Raw genomic sequence first — 21,008 nt, forward strand, 5'->3', positions numbered from 1 at the left:
TTCGGACTGCAGGGTTTCACTGACCGTTCCAAGGCGTGTATGATCTGTTGGTGGTGTTTGTATTTATGAAAAGATTGAATATAGCCTGTATATTTTTGTTTTTCCTAAGATGATCCTAAAAAGATTTTGTTTTCTATTGAATGTGCTTAAATGCTGCCTTCATCGAGTCTTTTGTGCGTTTTGTTGAACCGCCACGTATTTCCTTGACTCAGCATCAGCTTGTGTGTTCCTTTATCGGTGATTTGATTGTAAAGGAAAGGGAACAACCCTTTTATTTTATTTCGGCACTAAATGGACTAATTTGTAATGTTAGAGAGTCAAGAAGGCGCTTCCTTGAAGCTGAACTTAAAAATAACAAGATGAATGGGACTGTATTATCACAACCTTAATATATGAGAGGACAATCTTAATTTGCTGAGATCATTAATATAAAACTATATAGTAACAGGTATTAAATGAAACTGAGATTCAAATTGAATTATTTTCTACAAACACATTGTCATTAAAGAATCACCGAGTCTTCCATAGAAAATTATAATATACATGTGTTTACTAAGTGACTGCATTCTTTTTTCAGCCTAATCATTAGCTTAGTCTAAAATGTATTTCCTGTCGACTGTTTGTCTGTTGATGACTGCCATCTCGAACTGCAATGGAGCAGGCTTATGCGACCTTGACCTCATTCCCCTGCACAGCAATTTCAAAATGAACTCGGTATGTAGCCTTAACCATATGTTATAAGTTAGGACATTTGAAACTTTGAAAGTTTTAAACTAATCTTAAACTACCTTACAAGATGCTAAACAAGAACAAACAAAAAAAACTATATACTGTACTTTAACATAATAAATATGTGCAATGTTGCCTATTGTCATGAGTTCTTATAAGAAACATCCATGTCTTACTTCAGCATAATACAAATGAAGCTTTTTGTAATCAAAACGTTTGAAATATAGTTTTTAGGATCGTGGTACGAAGTAGAAAGGAGCGAACTTGCTTGGGGACACAATACTTGGCACGGAGCCGTTTGGACAATCTTTGAGGCTAGGAATGGCACTAAATTTTTCTCATATACAGGTCACAGGTAAAAGACAAATATTAAGAATGCATGCATCAAATCAGTTATATCATTACTGTCATGATTTTGACACTCGGTAGAAAATCAACAAATTCATGAAACACACCTTTGGAATGGTCTTCGATTTGCCCCTGGTATCGTTTGCTTTCATAAATTTATTCTAGTGTGTGTGGGGGGGGTGCATGTGTGCGTGCGTGCGTGTGTACGTGCGTCAATATGTGTGTCTGTGTGTGTTGTTTAGTTGTTGTTGTTGTTTTTCATATACACTACTCAGTATTACGGTCCCATGTTACTATATTTAATCATTTGGCAGGACTGGCCAGGACTGCAACGTTCCGCAGACGGGCTTCTTTACAGACACATCTCTCGACGGCAGGGTCACCCTTACATCCGAATCCGGACTATATGAAAGTAATTTATATCAAAAATAAATAATTTAAAACGTTTTGTTTATTTGAGTGTCGAATTATTTGTAAGTTAAAAAATGCCCGCCAGAGTCGGAAACGTGTAAAGACAAGCGTGTAATGACGTCATTGTTTACTTTAGTGAAAAATTAAAAGGCTACACAACAAATGAAATACTTCGAAGGCAAATAATTATTTAAAGGTGATTTAGATTTAAAAACATTAAAATGGTGTTCATTTTTGTTGTAAATTAAAAATGCCTGATTAGATCCATTGGTTATTTGGTTCTCGAGAGCAAGGTTTTGTGAAAAAATATTTCGAAAGTTATAATTCACCTTTATCTGCATGTTACTTACTTCTTACTAGTAGAAAAGTATGGACATGCTATATAAGAATCACTATGAAGTAGTCATGTTAACCATCAAGGTCATTTGTTTCCGACAGTGACGTTTCAAGTGGCTTATACGGATTATAACCACGTGGCACTCGTGTACATGTGCTACGAAGCTCTCTCGACTGGTGTTTGTCACACAAACAAGCTACACGTGGCTTTCATGTCACGTGTCGAGTCCCTGACTATGCCACAACGTGTCAAGCTCGTGAGTCTCCTTGAGCCGACATGTATAACCGAATCTGACATTGTGGCATCAACAACAGGTAAGAATTATAGCCACATTTTATTTTTCCACGTTATACGTTAAATACTTGAACTGCAAAAGAAAACCCCCGTTACATACAACGTTGTGTTACATTTAAGAAATAGGGGTGAATTGGTTAACTTCTTAAAGCTTACAAAGGAAACATTTGTTTGGTCATTGTAACTACATCTGGTCTGAACTAATAGCATACGAGTCGTAGACAATGTTCCACGCACGATATTCAAATTAAATAGTACTATTCATTTATTTAGACAATAAGGTTATTATCTCTGCTACAGGAGCCTGCATCGCACCAACACCAAACCCGATACGTGAGTTACCGTTTACATCTTAGCCTCGTAATGTGTTTGCCTCTAACAGTTATTTTATACTTTCTTTATACGTTCGATAACCTGCGTTAATTTGAACTCCTTCTATTAATATGATTTATTTTCTAACACGATGCTTTAGGCGATAAATTAGTGTTTTATGTCCCAATCACCGAACATTGCTTCCACATAAACGATGTCATCATCAAAGAAAAGGCACGCATAATTATTTTCATTTAAAATACCCAAATATTTATGTTTAAATCATTGCTTTCTCAAAGTTTTCTTCAGTGTTAATGCACTTGGGCAATGTCTTTTTTATTATTATTTTTTAAATAAATGGTTATATTAAGTAAATTTGCACTCTCAACATAACGCAAAGATCACGAATACTATAATGTGTATTTCATTTAACCGAAAAGGTAGCTCCTGTTCGATTTCAAACAAAGACACCTTGTTCATGATGCGGACTTATTGATTTTCATAATCAATACTAAACATTCGCAAATCTCGTGTTCATACCGACAGAATGCTGGTGTACATAACCACGGCCTCTAAACGCCAGCTCCACCACTTTACAGTGGTGCAAAGAAAAAGAGCTGTCGACACTTCCGTGGTGGAGCTGTGCCCTATGTTTACATGAACAAACGTGAGTATGATTTATATTTTATTTGATAATTCCATTTAACGGTCATATTTCGGAAAATGTGGTACCGTCTAAGAACACTTCTAATGTAGGGTGGTTACTATTTCGTTTCAATATTATGTAAACTGTGATGCCAGGAGCTTTTCTCCCAAATCAGACTTGTGCATTTTTTGAGATCTGATTGCATAGCAAGTACATTTCGGTGCTTACACACCCCGTAAGAACATTCTCACGCATGCAAACATAACTGTTATGTATAGTACCTATGCCGGAACACAACAAAACTGATAAGCACTTCTAAAAAAGGAAAATTGCACATATTTATAAAAGTGGTGGCGCTGTTGCCCTAGTAGTGGCGCTGTCGAGTATGTTTTGTGCTTGAAGTAATATAAAAAGTTAACGCTTTTGGAATGAATACAAAAGTTGCTATGTTTATCATTCATTGAACATTATGCTGGTTATGCATACTACTTGCGGAACAAAACTCTACGCGAACTACCTTAACCTTACTGAAAACTATTTCGAAAACAAACGGCTAGGTGCTGTTATTTTTACCATAGAACTATAAGTATCTATCATGTGTGTCCGGTACGGATAAAATTCCGACCCGAGTGCACGCTCGTAAGCCGGTAACGAGGTTTGCCGTGTTACCGGCCACGCAACGTGACCGAAGGACGGATTTTTCGATCCGGACCGGAAAAACATGATTAATATTTGTTCATGCATATCTAAATTTATCAATTTGTGGAAAACGTAGTAAACGCACGTTTGTACATTTTACCAAAAAGCGCGTGAAACGTTGTTTACTGACGTCATAAAGCGCAGTAATTTTAAATCACTATTGATGTCAAATAGTAACTATTTAAATCGCGTTTTTACGATTATTCATTATCTGTTTTAATTAATTACATACCTATATATTTGATTGCGCTTTATTGAAATGAAATAATGTACTTTTCATAAACCATACAATAAAGAAATAAGAAGTAACGCGTTGCTGCGCGTAACTCATCTTACATGGTAGTGTAAGATGCGTTTTTCAAGCACTGGTCAAATGACCGGAAACACACGTCCGGTATGCAAGAATACCTCTCTCATAACCGGACACACATGATAGATACTTATAGTTCTGTGGTAAAAATTAACAGCACCTAGCGGTTGTTTTCGAAATAGTTTTAAGTAAGGTTAAGGTAGTTCGCGTAGAGTTTTGTTTCCGCAAGTACTATGCATGACCAGCATTATGTTCAATGAATGGTAAACATAGCAACTCTTGTATTCATTCCAAAAGCGTTAACTTTTTATATTACATCAAGCGCAAAACATACTCGATAGCGCCACCACTACTCGACAGCGCCATCACTAGGGCATCAACGCCACCACTTTTATAAATATATGCATTTTTCCTTTCTATGAAATGCTTATCAGTTTTGTTGTGTTCCGGCATAGGTACTATACATAACAGTTATGTTTGCATGCGTTAGTGTTCTTACGGGGTGTGTAAGCACCGAAATGTACTTGCTATGTAATCAGATCTCAAAATATGCACAAGTCTGATTCGGGAGAAAAGCTTCTGGCACCACAGTTTGCATAATATTGAAACGAAATAGTAACCAGCCTACAGTAGAAGTGTTCTTACACGATACCACATTCTCCGGATTTCGAAATATGTCCGTTAAATGAAGTTATCAATTAAAATATAAATCATACTCACGTTTGTTCATGTAAACATATGGCACAGCTCCACCACGTAAGTGTCGACAGCTCTTTTTCTTTGCACCACCGTAAAGTGGTGGAGCTGGCGTTTAGAGGCCGTGATAACGTCGCAACTCTGGTGAATACAACGTCGTAAATCTAGTGTGCCTACAGAGCAAATATTGTGAACATATCGTCAGAAAATGGTGTACATACCGTCGCATTCAATATTTACTGACAATGAAGGTAGCGTTATGCTAAACTATAACTATTTTGGGAATGTGACAATGGAAACAGCAGTCATAGGTAAATAAGCAGACAGAGTGGACAAAAAAGACTGGATACTTAGAAAACAAGACAGTTACCGAAAACAGTTTAAATAATGACGTAAGTTTTGTACCTTCCTAAATATCTCCGAATTTCTATAAAAGGATCAAGATTAGTGAGAACGTGGAGAACTATTTCAATGTTAACACCAACAAGTTTTGGAAATGTCACGTTCAGGCGATGTGCGAATGTCAGGGAATGAAAAGCAGAACTTGCAAGAAATAATGGGATTCGTGTTATTGGCTACGTTTGAGGGATTTGCCTCGGTTGTTGGGACGGTCACATATTAAAGTTGCCTAGAACCGTCTATAACATATTTATAATAAACTTTTATAATTGCAGTTGTTGGTTAGTTCCGACGGTAGCCAATTGCAGGCTCGATTGTCAGTCGTTTTACTGTACAATTCTGTTTTCATTAAAGGCATATTAGCTCAGATCTTTGGTTTTAAACTTGAGCATATTTTGAAATGTTTTATGTATGTATAAGAAGTTCAGATGCCGAAAATTACTTATACACGACATGGCATTAGAGAAAGAGATATGTGCAGGAAACAGGAGAGTAACTATATCTGTGCTGGTCACAGAAACGAGATATGTGGTAATATCAGAAGTTCAATTACCTATGTGCCGGTAAGAGAAGTTTTACTAGATAGGTTAGGTAAACACCACTCAATTGTAAGTACGCCCCTAGTTCCGGGGGAAAACCGGGGATAGCGGGGAAAATGGCTCGTGTTTTTATCTTCCTGATGGCCCCGCAATGCCAAAGAAGGCGGTGGGGGATTTGTCCGCGTTTTTTGCCAAGCTTAAAATATGTACATTATAAAATGCCTAACCCGGGGTGCGGGGGCATTTGGCTAGGATTTTACCATCAGTTTGTACCCGCATGGCGGGGATTGTACCTGGGATTGGCAGGACCGAATGTCAAAGTCCCCGCTTATGTTTAGACATAGGGCCTTAGACGGTGTGCCTCTCGTTGCGTGTCTATAAGGCCTTACATGGTGTGCCTCTCGCTATTTCTAAGGCCTTACATGGTGTGCCTCCCGTTGCGTGTCTATTACGGCTTGTACGGTGTGCCTCTCGTTGCGTGTCTATTACGGGTTATACGGTGTGCCTCTCGTTGCGTGTATAATAGGCTTGTACGGTGTGCCTCTCGTTGCGTGTATAATAGGTCTGAACGTTATGGCTCTCGTTGCGTGTCTATTACGGCTTGTACGGTGTGCCTCTCGTTGCGTGTCTATTACGGCTTGTACGGTGTGTCTCTCGTTGCGTGTATAATAGGCTTGTAGGATGTGCCTCTCGTTGCGTGTATAATAGGTTTGTACGGTGTGCCTCTCGTTGCGTGTATAATAGGTCTGAACGTTATGGCTCTCGTTGCGTGTCTATTACGGCTTGTACGGTGTGCCTCTCGTTGCGTGTCTATTACGGCTTGTACGGTGTGTCTCTCGTTGCGTGTATAATAAGCTTATACGGTGTGCCTCTCGTTGCGTGTATAATAGGCTTGTACGGTGTGCCTCTCGTTGCGTGTATAATAGGTTTGAACGTTATGCCTTTCGGTGCGTGTCTATTACGGTTTGTACGGTGTCCCTCTCGTTGTGTGTCTATAAGGCCTTACATGGTGTGCCTCTCGTTGCGTGTCTATAAGACCTTGACTTGTGGTGACTCTCGTTGTGCGTATAATAGGCTTGTACGGTGTGCCTCTCGTTGCGTGTCTATAAGGCTTTCATGGTGTGCCTCTCGTTGCGTGTCTATAAGGCCTTACATGGTGTGCCTCGTGTTGCGTGTCTATAAGGCCTTACATGGTGTGCCTCTCGTTGTGCGTATAATAGGCTTGTACGGTGTGCCTCTCGTTGCGTGTCTATAAGGCCTTACATGGTGTTCCTCGTGTTGCGTGTCTATAAGGCCTTTCATGGGGTGCTTCTCGATGCTTGTCTATAAGGCCTTACAGGGTGTGCCTCGTGTTGCGTGTCTATAATGCCTTTCATGGTGTGCCTCTCGTTGCGTGTCTATAAGGCCTTACATGGTGTGCCTCTCGTTGCGTGTCCACAAGACCTTAAATGGTGTGTATCTCGTTGTGCGTATAATAGGCTTGTACGGTGTGCCTCTCGTTGCGTTTCTATAAGGCCTTACATGGTGTGCCTCGTGTTTCGTCTCTATAAGGCCTTACATGGTGTGCCTCGTGTTGCGTGTCTATAAGGCCTTACATGGTGTGCCTCGTGTTGCGTGTATATAAGGCCTTACATGGTGTGCCTCTCGTTGCGTGTCTATAAGGCCTTTCATGGTGTGCCTCTCGTTGCGTGTCTATAAGGCCTTACATGGTGTGCCTCGTGTTGCGTGTCTATAAGGCCTTACATGGTGTGCCTCGTGTTGCGTGTCTATAAGGCCTTACATGGTGTGCCTCGTGTTGCGTGTCTATAAGGCCTTACATGATGTGCCTCGTGTTGCGTGTCTATAAGGCCTTACATGGTGTGCCTCGTGTTGTGTGTCTATAAGGCCTTTCATGGTGTGCCTCGTGTTGCGTGTCTATAAGGCCTTACATGGTGTGCCTCGTGTTGCGTGTCTATAAGGCCTTACATGGTGTGCCTCGTGTTGCGTGTCTATAAGGCCTTACATGGTGTGCCTCGTGTTGCGTGTCTATAAGGCCTTACATGGTGTGCCTCTCGTTGCGTGTCTATAAGGCCTTTCATGGTGTGCCTCTCGTTGCGTGTCTATAAGGCCTTACATGGTGTGCCTCGTGTTGCGTGTCTATAAGGCCTTACATGGTGTGCCTCGTGTTGCGTGTCTATAAGGCCTTACATGGTGTGCCTCTCGTTTCGTGTCTATAAGGCCTTTCATGGTGTGCCTCTCGTTGCGTGTCTATAAGGCCTTACATGGTGTGCCTCGTGTTGCGTGTCTATAAGGCCTTACATGGTGTGCCTCTCGTTTCGTGTCTATAAGGCCTTTCATGGTTTGCTCCTCGTTTCGTGTCTAGAAGGCCTTTCATTGTGTGCCTTTCGTTGCGTGTCTATAAGGCCTTTCATGGTTTGCCTCTTGTTTCGTGTCTATAACGCCTTTCATGGTGTGCCTCTCGTTGCGTGTCTATAAGGCTTTTCATGGTGTGCCTCTCGATGCCTGTCTATAAGGCCTTTCATGGTGTGCTCCTCGCTGCGTGTATAATAGGCTTGTACGGTGTCCCTCTTTTAACGTGTCTATAAGGCCTTTTCATGGTGTGCCTCTCGTTGCGTTTCAATAAGGCCTTACATTGTGTGTCTCTCGTTGCGTGTCTATTACGGCTCGTAGGGTGTGCCTCTTGTTGCGGGTTTATTACGGCTTTTACGGTGTGCTTCTCGTTGCGTGTCTATAAGGCCTTACACGGTGTGTCTCTTGTTGCGTGTCTACAACGGCTTGTACGGTGTGCCTCTCGTTGCGTGTCTTTTACGGCTTGGACGGTGTGCCTCTAGTTGCGTGTCTATTACGACTTGTACGGTGTGCCTCTCGTTGCATGTCTATAACGGCTGGTACGGTGTGCCTCTCTTTGCGTGTTTATTACAGCTTCTACGTTGTGCCTGTCGTTGCGTGTCAATAAGGCCTTTCATGGTGTGTCTCTCGTTGCGTGTCTATTACAGCTTGTACGGTGTGCCTCTCGTATCGTGTCTATTACGGGTTGTACGGTGTGCCTCTCGTTGCATGTCTATTACGGCTAGTACGGTGTGCCTCTCGTATCGTGTCTATTACGGCTTGTACGGTGTGCCTCTCGTATCGTGTCTATTACGGGTTGTACGGTGTGCCTCTCGTATCGTGTCTATTACGGCTTGTACGGTGTGCCTCTCGTATCGTGTCTATTACGGGTTGTACGGTGTGCCTCTCGTATCGTGTCTATTACGGCTTGTACGGTGTGCCTCTCGTATCGTGTCTATTACGGCTTGTACGGTGTGCCTCTCGTTGCGTGTTTATTACGGCTTTTACGTTGTGCCTGTCGTTGTGTGTCTATAGGGCCTTACATGGTGAGCCTCTCGTTGCGTGTCTATTACGACTTGTACGGTGTGCCTCTCGTTGAGTGTATAACAGGCTTGTACGGTGTGCCTCTCGTTGCGTGTATAATAGGCTTGAACGGTATGCCTCTCGATACGTGTCTATAAGGCCTTAGTACATGGTGTCGCTCTCGTTGCGTGTATAATAGGCTTGAACGGTATGCCTCTCGATGCGTGTCTATAAGACCTTGCATGGTGTGCCTCTCTTTGCGTGTCTAATAGGGCTTCAACGGTTTGTCTCTTGTTGTGTGTCCATTAGACCTTACATGGTGTGGCTGTCGTTGCGTGTCTAATAGTGCTTGCATGGTGTGTCTCTCGTTGTTTGTCTATAAGGGCCTTCATGGTGTGTCTCTCGTTGCAAGTCTAGAAGGCCTTACATAGTGTTTTTCTCGTTGTTTGTCTTTTAGGGTTTGCACGGTGTGTTTCTCGTTGTTTGTCTTTTAGGGTTTGCAAGGTGTGCCTCTCGTTGTTTCTCTATTAGGACTTACATGGTCTGAATATCATTGTTTGTTTATTAGACCTAACAAGGTGTGTCTCTTGTAGTTTATCTATAAGGCCTTACATGGTGTTTCTCTCATTGCGTGTCCATTTAGCCTTACACGATGTGTTTCTCCTAGTGTGTCTACAAGACCTTACACGGTGTGTCCCTCTTTTTTGTCTATAAGGGCTTGCACGGTGTGCCTCTCGTTTCGTGTCTATTAGGGCTTGCACGATGTGTTTCTCTTTGCGTGTCTCTTAGACCTTACACGGTGTGTCCCTCTTTTTTGTCAATAAGGGCTTACACGGTGTGCCCCTGTTTTTTTGTCTATAAGACATTACACGGTGTCCCTCTCTGTTCATTATGGCTTACACGGTGTGTCTCTCAATGTTTGTTTATTATGGCTTACACGGTGTGTCTCTCAATGTTTGTTTATTATGGCTTACACGGTGTGTCTCTCAATGTTTGTTTATTATGGCTTACACGGTGTGTCTCTCAATGTTTGTTTATTATGGCTTACACGGTGTGTCTCTCAATGTTTGTTTATTATGGCATACACGGTGTGTCTCTCAATGTTTGTTTATTATGGCTTACACGGTGTGTCTCTCAATGTTGTTTATTATGGCTTACACGGTGTGTCTCTCAATGTTTGTTTATTATGGCTTACACGGTGTGTCTCTCAGTGTTTGTTTATTATGGCTTACACGGTGTGTCTCTCAATGTTTGTTTATTATGGCTTACACCGTGTGTCTCTCGTTGAGTGTCTGTTAGACCTAACACGATGCATCTCTTGTTTCTTGTCTATAAGGCCTAACACGATGTTTCTGTCGTTGCGTGTATATAAAACTTTACACGATGCTTCTCTTGTTGCGTATCTCTTCGGCGCATTGAACGGTGTGTTTCTCGTTACGTGTAAATCACTTTTCAAGATGGTCAAGACAGGCACCACTCCGCGATAATTCTGGCGAAAAAGCTGAGGTAGTGTATACATACATAAACACCAGGTTGTCATATTAGAGCAGTTGTAAGCGCACTCGCTTCTCTAATAAGTAGCCCGCATTCGATACCCGGCCTTGGCGCATGTGAGTTTGGTTTGTATTCATCAAGCCGGATACGTGGGTTTCCTCCTGATGCTCCAGTTTTCCCCCACAACACAAGACCACACGCTCGTGTACAACTGTGCCAACGAGAGTGATTAATATACTGTTGTATTAATTTATTTCACTATCATTGTAAACGCGATATATTTCAGCTAATATGGAAACACCAACAGATAATTGGAAAGCTCAATAATAGCCAATGGTGTCATTAAAAGCATTTAAGATGCCATTTCCTTTGTACCTTGATATGTTTATGATACAGAGCGAAAATTGAGTTATAATCAACCAAGAGCACTGAAGTAAATCTCTTGGGCTACATTTTGCGTCTTTTTTACAATTTTTTAATTCTAGTAATGTGTCGCTGTTAAAAAATGTATCTTCGTAAAACATATTCCTATATAGTTTGAGGGCCTAAAGTAACGTTTTCTTAATTTCCCGCGGGTTGTGGGAGCAATTTATTCCAAGGAGGGATTTAAAACAGTGCCATGCAACGGCCAAAATGCTCTCCTAAATACATAATCGCATCCCAGTAGATCCATTCCACTTTATAATGAGTCATCATAACTTCAGCGGGAACGCTATTGGAGAGCAATGACCTCATATCTTGCCTTTTTAAATTATACATCACATCTCCCTTGATATGTTTATGTCATACAGAACAAATTATCTTCATTGAAATGTGTCACCTTTTAATAAGAAAAGTTATCATTGTGGAAATTATGCGTGCATGGTCTATGTCAAAATACATTATGTAACGTGTGTTCTATCTCCCGGCGGACCATGTGCAATTACGTACACATTTAACTGTTTATCATCCCTGTGTGAGGGCACGCTGGAATTGGAGTGTTATTAAAAATAAATTATATATATACCATTTAACGTGTATTAGAAAAGCAATTTTAGTTCATCTGAAAGATGTGGTCATTTAATTTATATTTAAACATTTTCTTGTAGAGGTAATATTTCTTGCTGGTGTTGAGTGAATCTTTTTGTATTAAAAGCAAATAAAAAAGTATGAAATAAAGGAAACTCACGCCTATTCCAATGAGGCTGGGCTTAAGTATGTAGTACAATAAGTCAATGAGCTACTTTAAATGGCTTGGAGCACAAACACTTAGTCTACACTGCTTATATTTTAAAACGGTTATGGAACTTTTAAAATCTTATATGTAAAGCTGTAAATTGTTTCACCATTTTGATCGAACCCGTGTACGCCAATACCTTGCGATTTTAATTCAAGGCTTGGTCAATGAGTGGTCAATGTTTTAATATTGTGCGTAATCAGCTATTAAATACACATTAACAAGCTTGTTGTCAGCAATTAATATTTTCAATAACTACATTTACTTAGATAGTAGTTGAAGGCTTATCACTGAAAATTTATGTTTGGTATGCATTTGTATGTATTGATTTTAAATACGAGTGTTACTTATCCCCGGACTCTAATGAATACTCAGGAAAATGAGTATACTATATGAACCACTGTAGTATGTGTCTGACCTACAAAAATGGATCTTTCATTAAGCGATAATTACAGGAAGCCATATACAAACTATATGTCGAAGTGGGTCTTGCCCAAATAGCACGCAAATACTCAAGACATTTCTTAATGACAAATTTAACCCAATTTTCCCCATAACATCATGGTATGGTATTAAGTAACTAATGTTTTTACTTGTTTTGAAAGTGGTTAATGGGATAAAATGACTTGAGATTTAGATTGGGAATTGACTTAAGTATTTTGTGATACTAGGGCCTGGCTCCTGTAATGTGACTTATGTGTAAGAAACCCAGTTACGTTAATATAGATTTTATCTAACGTGCAGAATATATTCTATACCTATAGTTCTATCTTTATCCTTAACCCAGTCACCAGAAATAAATTCCAATAATTTTTTTCTTATTTGTTCAACCACCCTAACAGGTAACCATGTAATATTGAGTATTTTAACAGTAAATGTACTAATACAAATCCAATCGACATTTTTCTAAAATTTACCATATTTTAGGGCTTTTTTAATGAGGGTAGTATACATGGAAACTCCATTATAGGCGCGAACTCATTGATTCGTCCCTATTTTGATAAGAGCCTTTTTCCAATATCACTTGAGGACAACGGAAGCGACATATACTCAAGGAATTTATTATTTTATTTCAGAGAAAGCGGCCATATCGTTAAACATATTGAGTAGCCGACATTTATATTAATGTCCTGTGCTATTAAACAAAGCAGCGACAATTCGAAACCGTTTCGTTTGATCAGCTTCCCCTATTCCGAACAAGAATGATAGTAATTCGGTCGAGCAATCGAAATAAATGGACATCTTAATTGAATTTACAAAAATAGATTTATAAACCAAGTAACGCTGACAACATGGCTGTCAACGTGAGATATATAATTGATTATGACATTTCCCTTATACAACCTAGTGGCATGTGATATCATTGTGTCAACAACTACGAGACGAAATGAAATATTTTTACTACAATGTCATTATATTATAACACGACTATGGGGTTTTCAATTAGAAAGTATTCTTATTACATAAGTGCTTCCAGTCAGTGCGTTCTTTTTTCTTGTTCTATTTTTTAAGCTGCTGGATGACTTATGATTTCTGACCCTTATGGAGGCTGATTTCTATTATGCGAAAATAAAACACGAACATATGCCAAAAGACGAGGCGAAAATGCAACAATATGCCATTTGTCTTGCCAAACATAAAAAAATAATTATCGGTCGTATTTCCGCGTTCAGAAGATTCTGAATAAGATTATATAAATCAACTTGATAACACTGTGTTGTATAATAATTGTTTCCTAACTGCAAGCGATGCTCTCATACTTTGTAACGGTTTATAGCATTGTTCCTTAAATAGCAAATAGGGAAACTTTGATAGCTTGCATAGCATGGAGCATCGATGACTTTTATGTGATGAGTAAAGTGTGATGTGATGACGTGTATTGTGACGATGAGGTTGTATGCCATATTCGAAAAACGACAAAGTAAATGTCCTTCATAGTACTTTGTTATGCACGATCTGCCAATAACTTTTTAGAAGGCAGACTAAATGAACTGGACAGCAAGACAGCAAACACACAGGCTTATGAACTGCATATTAATGCAAGGTGTTTGAAACTGCCATGTTGTATACGCGTAAGATATTTGTGAATTGCACAATACTAGTATTTATATTGTAAATGTGGCTACATGCCTGTGAATACAAACAGTAAGGCTCAAAGCTATAATTCAAACCGTACTAGAATGAAATATGAACAAACTTACTTGACAAAGTGACGTTACAAGGACGCCAAACAGAGGTTGCGTTTGCGTCATCGGCAATATATGTATGATTGCTTATAACAAGTGGAAAAGACACACGTTCAGTGCAAATAATACCTGTTTTTATCTATATTAACAAAACGAGATATCATTTAAGCCAGCAACGGCATAAGTCCGCTTGAAATACTCATAGACAAAATGAAAAGTACTATTCGGCCGGTTGCGCCTTTTGAAGTATTGATATTACCTGTTTGTCTTCTACCAAAGCTTTCTCAAGTCGGCAATTTAAGAAAAGAAAGGAGTTTGAAACTCAAAATTAATAAAGCAATATTTTTAGAAAAATCAAGTCAGTAGTGGCCTTTAAATGATACAGAAAGCACCTCAACGTGTTGCCTGCTCCGCGGTGTGCCGCGATTTGAAAACAGCATTTTATTTTTGTCTTTTTACCTTCACTTAACATCAAGTTTAACAAATTTGTATGAGAAAAACATCACAAAAACAACAGTAATCGTAAATCAAATAAACTGTAACAGTCCAGGCGGACTTGTGGCAGCCAAATCGAAATTCGACCTATGTGGTGGAGTATTCGGACGGAATGATTTCTGATGGAAAATCAACTAACCGAAAAACGACATTACAGATTTGTATAAATTTTCTTTATCACTTCTACTGAGCGGCGACGTTTTGCTAAACGCTGGTCCTTCTGGTAACAATTCGATGAATAATTGCACTCTTTGCTTTAAAATGTACGCAAAGATCATTAAATTTTACTTTGCTCTACCTGTTGTCACTGGATTCATAAAAAAAATGTTCCGAACTAAAGGAAAGAAACTATCAAGGTCTTCAATCAGTATTAAATATCAATCCATCTGATAACTCATTAATATGTCCTCCGTGTGCCATTTGCCCTGAATAATTGCTTTCATTTTTCAGACTCATTTTTAATCCCAGAGAAAATAACATCACTACGACGAGATGGACCAGGATCATCTGCAACTGACAGTAGCAACCAGTTTTTTTAGACTTTTTTTCATCCTATTTAAGATCCTGAAGGAGACTGGTTTTAACCTGGCGTGGACACATCAGCGGACACCACAACCTCTATGACTAATGATTTTGTTTTATCAAACAGCGATACTTCAGATGTATTTGACAACCGTAAATCCCTCAGAAATGAAAACAATAAATCCGGTGCTGAGCTACCTAAATATTAACAGCAAACGGTACAAATTCTATGAAATTCGTACAATCCTTGATGATAAATTTCAGATCTGCTCGTTATTGCTGAACCCAAATTGGATGAGAGTTTCAACAACAACCAATTCATTGCAGACGGATATAAGTTAGAAAGACGAAATCGCAACTGCCTGGTGGAGGACTGATGGCCTTCACCCGTGCTGATCGCCCCTTAAAATGCCGCAGGGATAAGGAAAATGATCAACTTGAGTGTTTTTGCTACGAGCTGTCATTCCAGAGGCGGACGCGGGGTATTCTGTGCTTTAATCGAAAACCGTCGATGTCAGATCCAGAGTTTGAAAATTATACTTTCAAGTGTTTGGACAAAATGCTGATAATTTTTGAACATATAATCTGCATAAGAGACTTGAATTATGACTTACTGAAGAGGGAAAAATGTAAGCCTCTTCATACCATTTGTGATAACTTTAGCCTGGAAAATATTATCTCTGAACCTACATGTTGTATGTAAAAGTGCAGGCCAGTACTTATTGATGTCATACTCATGCAAAGTATTTCATGTGTAAAACTGTTAACTTTAATTGCGGCCTAGGCGACTATCACAAGCTCATAGCTACTAGTTTAAGAGAACAATGTGAGCCATTTAAGAAAAAGAAGGTCACTTTCAGGTCATGCAAAAACATCGATAAAAAAATCATTTAATGAACATCTTTCTCGTGTATCGTTCCATCTTGCCTATATCTTTGAGGACATGGACGATATTTATTGAGCTCACGAATACCTATTGAAACAGGTTATTGACGAGCATGCCCCAGTAAAAACAGAAATCCCCCAAAAAGGGATCCACCACCTTATATGAACTCTAGGTACCGCAAACTAATTTACAAGAAAGAAACACCCATAACAGAAATCAGAACATGGCCAACTGGTTAAACTACACTAAGTCCAGAAATCTCAAAACCAAGGTGAAAAGACAATCTATAGCTACATGTATTTATTTCCAAGAGCGGTGTAATGGATGACCCAAATCTAAGTACTTCTGGCCGACAATTAAGCACTTTCTCTCACTGAAACCTACAAATATATCAGATACTCAATAAAACTCAAAGACAACATTTGGAATTTGGTTTCTGATCAAAAGCTGGTTGCCAATAAAATTAATTCATTTTACATTAATATAGCCGAAAATATTGGAATATCTGGGACTCAGCTTAAGGATAAACACCCTAGTCTTGACAAAATAAAGGAAAACAGCCAAATCTCACCTGACTTTCACTTCACCCCTGTCACCGATAAAGATATTTGAAAATACATTGACAGGTTAAATCCACCAAAAAGCAACTGGTATAGGTCTGATTCCTCCCAAAATCATCTTTGCTGGCAAAGATACTTTACAGTTTCCCATCCGAAACATAGCCAATGAAATTATTAGCCAATGATCACTTCCAAATAACCCCTATTTTCAAGAAAAATGACCACTTTATTGAAAAGAACTAGTCAGTATTTTACCATCAATGTTCAAACTATATGGACGTGTCATAAGTGAGCAACTGATTAGTCATTTTGATAACATTTTTCATCCTTTCCTGGCATCATTCAAAACAACATTTTGATGTCAAACTAACCTATAAAGGCTGATAGAAGACTGGTGAAAAGCTATTGATGAGAACAAATATGTAGACGCAGTTTTAATGGACCTCTTAAAAGCATTCGACTACTTGCCACATGATCTCATCTTAGATAAGCTTAATGCATACCGTATCTCAGCCCCAGCATGTAAACTTATGCACAGCTATCTTACAAACAGAAAGCAACGTGTCAAACTCGGTTAAATCACCATTGAGTGGGACTCCATCCTGAAAGGCGTACCACAAGGATCAATATTACGGCCTTTAGTTTTCAACATCTTCCTAATACAATACAATACAATACAATAGTGATTTATTTGTAATGCATAAGGCCACCGGCCCAAAATACAAATATACAGTGTTCAAAAAGTGATGTACATGATTTCATATAATATAAAGGTATGCACAATTTACAGTTGTATAAATTAAACAAATCAATGGAAATGATATATATATATAATATGTAAGTTTTAAACAGAATATTTTATAACACATATATCTTATTAATACTATTTATGTAGACCTCTCGTAATTCAAATGATGATTTTAAGAACTTAGATAATGCAAAAATAGAAGTGATACTGTCGTTAGCCATCAATTTAACAAAACGGCGTTCACTGCTAACAATATTTTCTATATTCAATAAATATGTTGCTCTTAATTCATCATACAAAGGGCAATCAATAAGGAAATGTATTTCATTTTCTACAACATACACATTTCGATTGAGACAATATGAACAGAATCGGAAATCTCTTTCAATATTTTGATGTCACCCTATTTCAATATTTAGAGCATGACTTGAGCATCTAAAATTGGCTAATATCCTTTTGTATTGAAACGGTATTGATGCAGAAATGTATGTCTCTGGCGTCAGTGCTGATTTAAACAGTCTATAACACAAAGCTTTTGGGGAACTATTGATATCCGCCATAGTCTTTTGATTATAAGTGTCCGTCAACCTGTCCGTGAACAGTTTTATGAACATGTCTACTTGTCCTATTTCCTGGGCAATCCAGGCGTATCCGAAGCCATGTTGGAACAGCAGACGTTTAACGCGTGTCGACATCTTCAACTTTATCAATAATGCAGCTTTGTATAAGTATGCAGATGGTAATCCTCTTTCAGTGTGTGATAAAAATCCTGATGTTGTTAAGACCACTCTTGAAAAAGAAAGTAACATTTTGATAAACTGGTTTACTTCCGTCCAAATGCAGCCTAACCCTTACAAAATTCAGGAAATTTCAGTTGGCTCAAGGTCTGAAAACAATTCAATATACTAAATCACACCATTGTTTGTGAAGAGCAAGTGAAACTTTTAGGTGTTGAGGTAGATAGTTTATTAAATGTTGATGCCCAGATTTCTTAAATGTGCAAAAAAGCAGCTAAGCATTTGAATATTCTTCAAAGCTAAGCTAATTTTTGACAACCAATACTAAGCCTATTATCTTTAAATCTTTTATCAGATCAAATTCCAACCACTGTCTTGTCGTTTGGCATTGGCATTTGGCATTTGTAGCAAGACCAACACAGAAAAATTGGAAAAGATTCAATACAGAGCTTTAAAAAATTGATGATAACACCATTACTATCGATAGACTTCTTCATAAAGTTCAATTGCCAACATTACATTTGAGTAGGGTAAGATACATTGCTATTGAAACTTACAAATATCTGTACGGTATCTCACCAGAATATGTTCAAAACCGTGTAACTTTTAAAACATGTCATTTTAATCTGAGATACGAAAACTGTGTAGACATTCCATCAGTAAGATGGGAAATATGGGAAAAACTCATTCCGCTTTGGGGCCAGTCAGGTATGGAACAGCATCCCAAAGGAAATTAGGTGCTCCCAAAACTACCTGGAATTTAGAAGGCGGATCCGCACCTGGACAGGTCCCTCTTGTAAATGTATAATGTGCAAATAATATCTTTTTGCGTTGAAAAAATAGAAGAAATTGAGAATTATAAAAAAAAAATCACTGAATATCTTTTATCCTTTGTCTTAATGGAAAAGGAGTTTTGTTTTCAATGGGATGGCTTACACCCACTGGACAAGATATGGCATTCAAATACCGGAAAATATTTTAGCGGACTTTTTTCATTAAAATAACAACTTATTAAATTAAATAACATACATATGTATGATTGTTTCAAATTTATATAGCATCTGTCGAAAACATACAACTACTTGTGTTTTTCTTTCGGCAAGTATTTTGTTTAGGTGGTACGACTTAACTTTTTCAATTAACATTCTTTCTACAGTTCGACATAAAGAATATAGGAAATGTGTGAAATTCGACCACTGGGGCTGAAAAAAGTGGTCGACATAGCGAAAATACGAGATAAAAAATCGACACAAACAGATTTATTTTATAAAGAATAAAAAGGAATAAATTCGGGACCGGAAAAAAGTCGACATAACCGGAAAGTCGACTTATCCGACGTCGACATAAGGAGGTTTGACTGTATAATGTATTATTGATTTGTTCATATGTATGTACAATATATTTAAATTGTATCTCTTAAAAATGGGGGATACTAAAGGACACTAAAAATACTGTTACTCTGTTCTGCGCATTTCACCCCAATTACATTTGTCGGTTTCTTAATAAATAATGTTCAAAGGTCATAAGAGGTGAGTTCAGAAGTGACAATATAGTGCTTACAACATCTAAATCATTACACATAAACCAGAATAGATTGATTCCGGAGTTTTCATTAACCAGACAAGATGTAAGCAAAACAAAAACTTGTCTTGTGGAACATTTCATAAAGTTATATCACAGACTGGTTAACAACGTATAAGGGTTGATATCTTTTGCTAAATCACAACAACATTATAATGCATTGGATACATGTACGTACGTTAATAAAGATTTAATTCAATGTAATAAATATATAACACAGGATAACCCTTTCAAGTTATTCAATTTTTTTCCAATGGGGTCCTTATGACAAAAATAATTATTTGCCAAGATCTCAGTTGTGAACTGTTTAAATTAGGGTTTATTATACAAAACATAACATACATGTACTCTGACTAGTTAAAGAATTATTAATTTTTGAGATCGTAATTCTTTTACAGTTATACAATGTATTGCAACCGACTGTAAAAACTATATGACACTTTAGCATAATATGACAAAAATCTTAGTACAGATATGCAAGGTGAAATGAATAACAATTAATAAAATAGAAAATCTTCTAATTCTGCACACTTCATACCAGCAATGAGATGTGATGTCATTTCTTTTTTAAAAGTATTATTATTTTTCAATTCTTTTAACTTAAGTGGAAGACTGTTCCAGTCCTGGATTGCTTGATGAAAGAAAATATTTGATATAAAACTGTCAATCTGCGACACTTCAAAATTTCCAGCACTATGTCTACTGTTGTAAGAATGTGTGGATGAGACTAAAGTAAAATCTTCATGTAAGTATGATGGGCATTTACTATTAAAGAGTGTATGCACATGGTTAAGTCTGAGTTGCTTTATCTTATTTTCTATATTAAGCCATCCAAGATCACTGAAAGCCGAGGCTTTTTTAGATTTTGATATGATATGATATGACCATTGCAGTTTACATTGAAGCTATCAACTTAAGTTTCCTTTTAGATCCAAATAAAATACATTCTGTTTTTCCCAAGATGCAAAGACAGTTTGTTGTCAACGTACCACTTACTACAGTGTTCAAGTTCCTTGCCGAGTACATTACTAATAACAGAAGGATCTTTTAGTGCGAAAAGGATAGTACTATCATCTGCATATAATATTAATTTTCATGTTTCACTTATGCTTAAACTCATATCATTGACATAGCATAAAAACAGCAAAGGTCCAAGTATGCTTTCTTGAGGAACGCCACAAGAGATGTTCATGAATTCAGACGTAGTTTTATTTGCATATAATATTAATTTACATCTTTCACTTATGCTTAAACTCATATCATTGACATAGCATAAAAACAGCAAATGTCCAAGTATGCTTCCTTGAGGAACGCCACAAGAGATGTTCATGAATTCAGACGTAGTTTTATTTACATTGACAACTTGTTTATGTCTAGATAAATATGATTGAAACCACTCAATTGAATCCACACCAATTTCTTTTAACTTCTGACAAAGAATTGTATGATCTACAGTATAAAACGTTTATTTGGAAATCCAACATAATCATCCCTGTATATAGACCTTTAGAT

The 21,008-nt window shown here is 38.0% G+C and overlaps 1 protein-coding gene across 1 annotated transcript; it reads left to right on the forward strand.

Moving 5' to 3' along the window:
• Positions 1-593: 593 nt before the first annotated feature.
• Positions 594-5,535, forward strand: LOC128205267 (uncharacterized). The gene is made up of 6 exons (XM_052906791.1): positions 594-714; positions 957-1,084; positions 1,392-1,489; positions 1,927-2,139; positions 2,420-2,452; positions 5,457-5,535. Exons 1-6 carry the CDS (start codon positions 601-603, stop codon positions 5,465-5,467), a joined length of 597 nt encoding a protein of 198 aa, XP_052762751.1. The 5' UTR covers positions 594-600; the 3' UTR covers positions 5,468-5,535.
• The last annotated feature ends 15,473 nt before the right edge of the window (positions 5,536-21,008 follow it).

This window comes from Mya arenaria, chromosome 10, assembly GCF_026914265.1.
Source record: "Mya arenaria isolate MELC-2E11 chromosome 10, ASM2691426v1".
NCBI classification, from domain to species: domain Eukaryota; kingdom Metazoa; phylum Mollusca; class Bivalvia; order Myida; family Myidae; genus Mya; species Mya arenaria.

Bases quoted from the DNA above. Each gene is read 5' to 3' on its own strand.
- LOC128205267 (XM_052906791.1), top strand. From the start codon at position 601: ATGTATTTCCTGTCGACTGTTTGTCTGTTGATGACTGCCATCTCGAAC. The intron at 715-956 runs GTATGTAGCCTT...TTTGAAATATAG, and splicing joins GCAATTTCAAAATGAACTCG to TTTTTAGGATCGTGGTACGA. The intron at 2,140-2,419 runs GTAAGAATTATA...TCTCTGCTACAG, and splicing joins CATTGTGGCATCAACAACAG to GAGCCTGCATCGCACCAACA.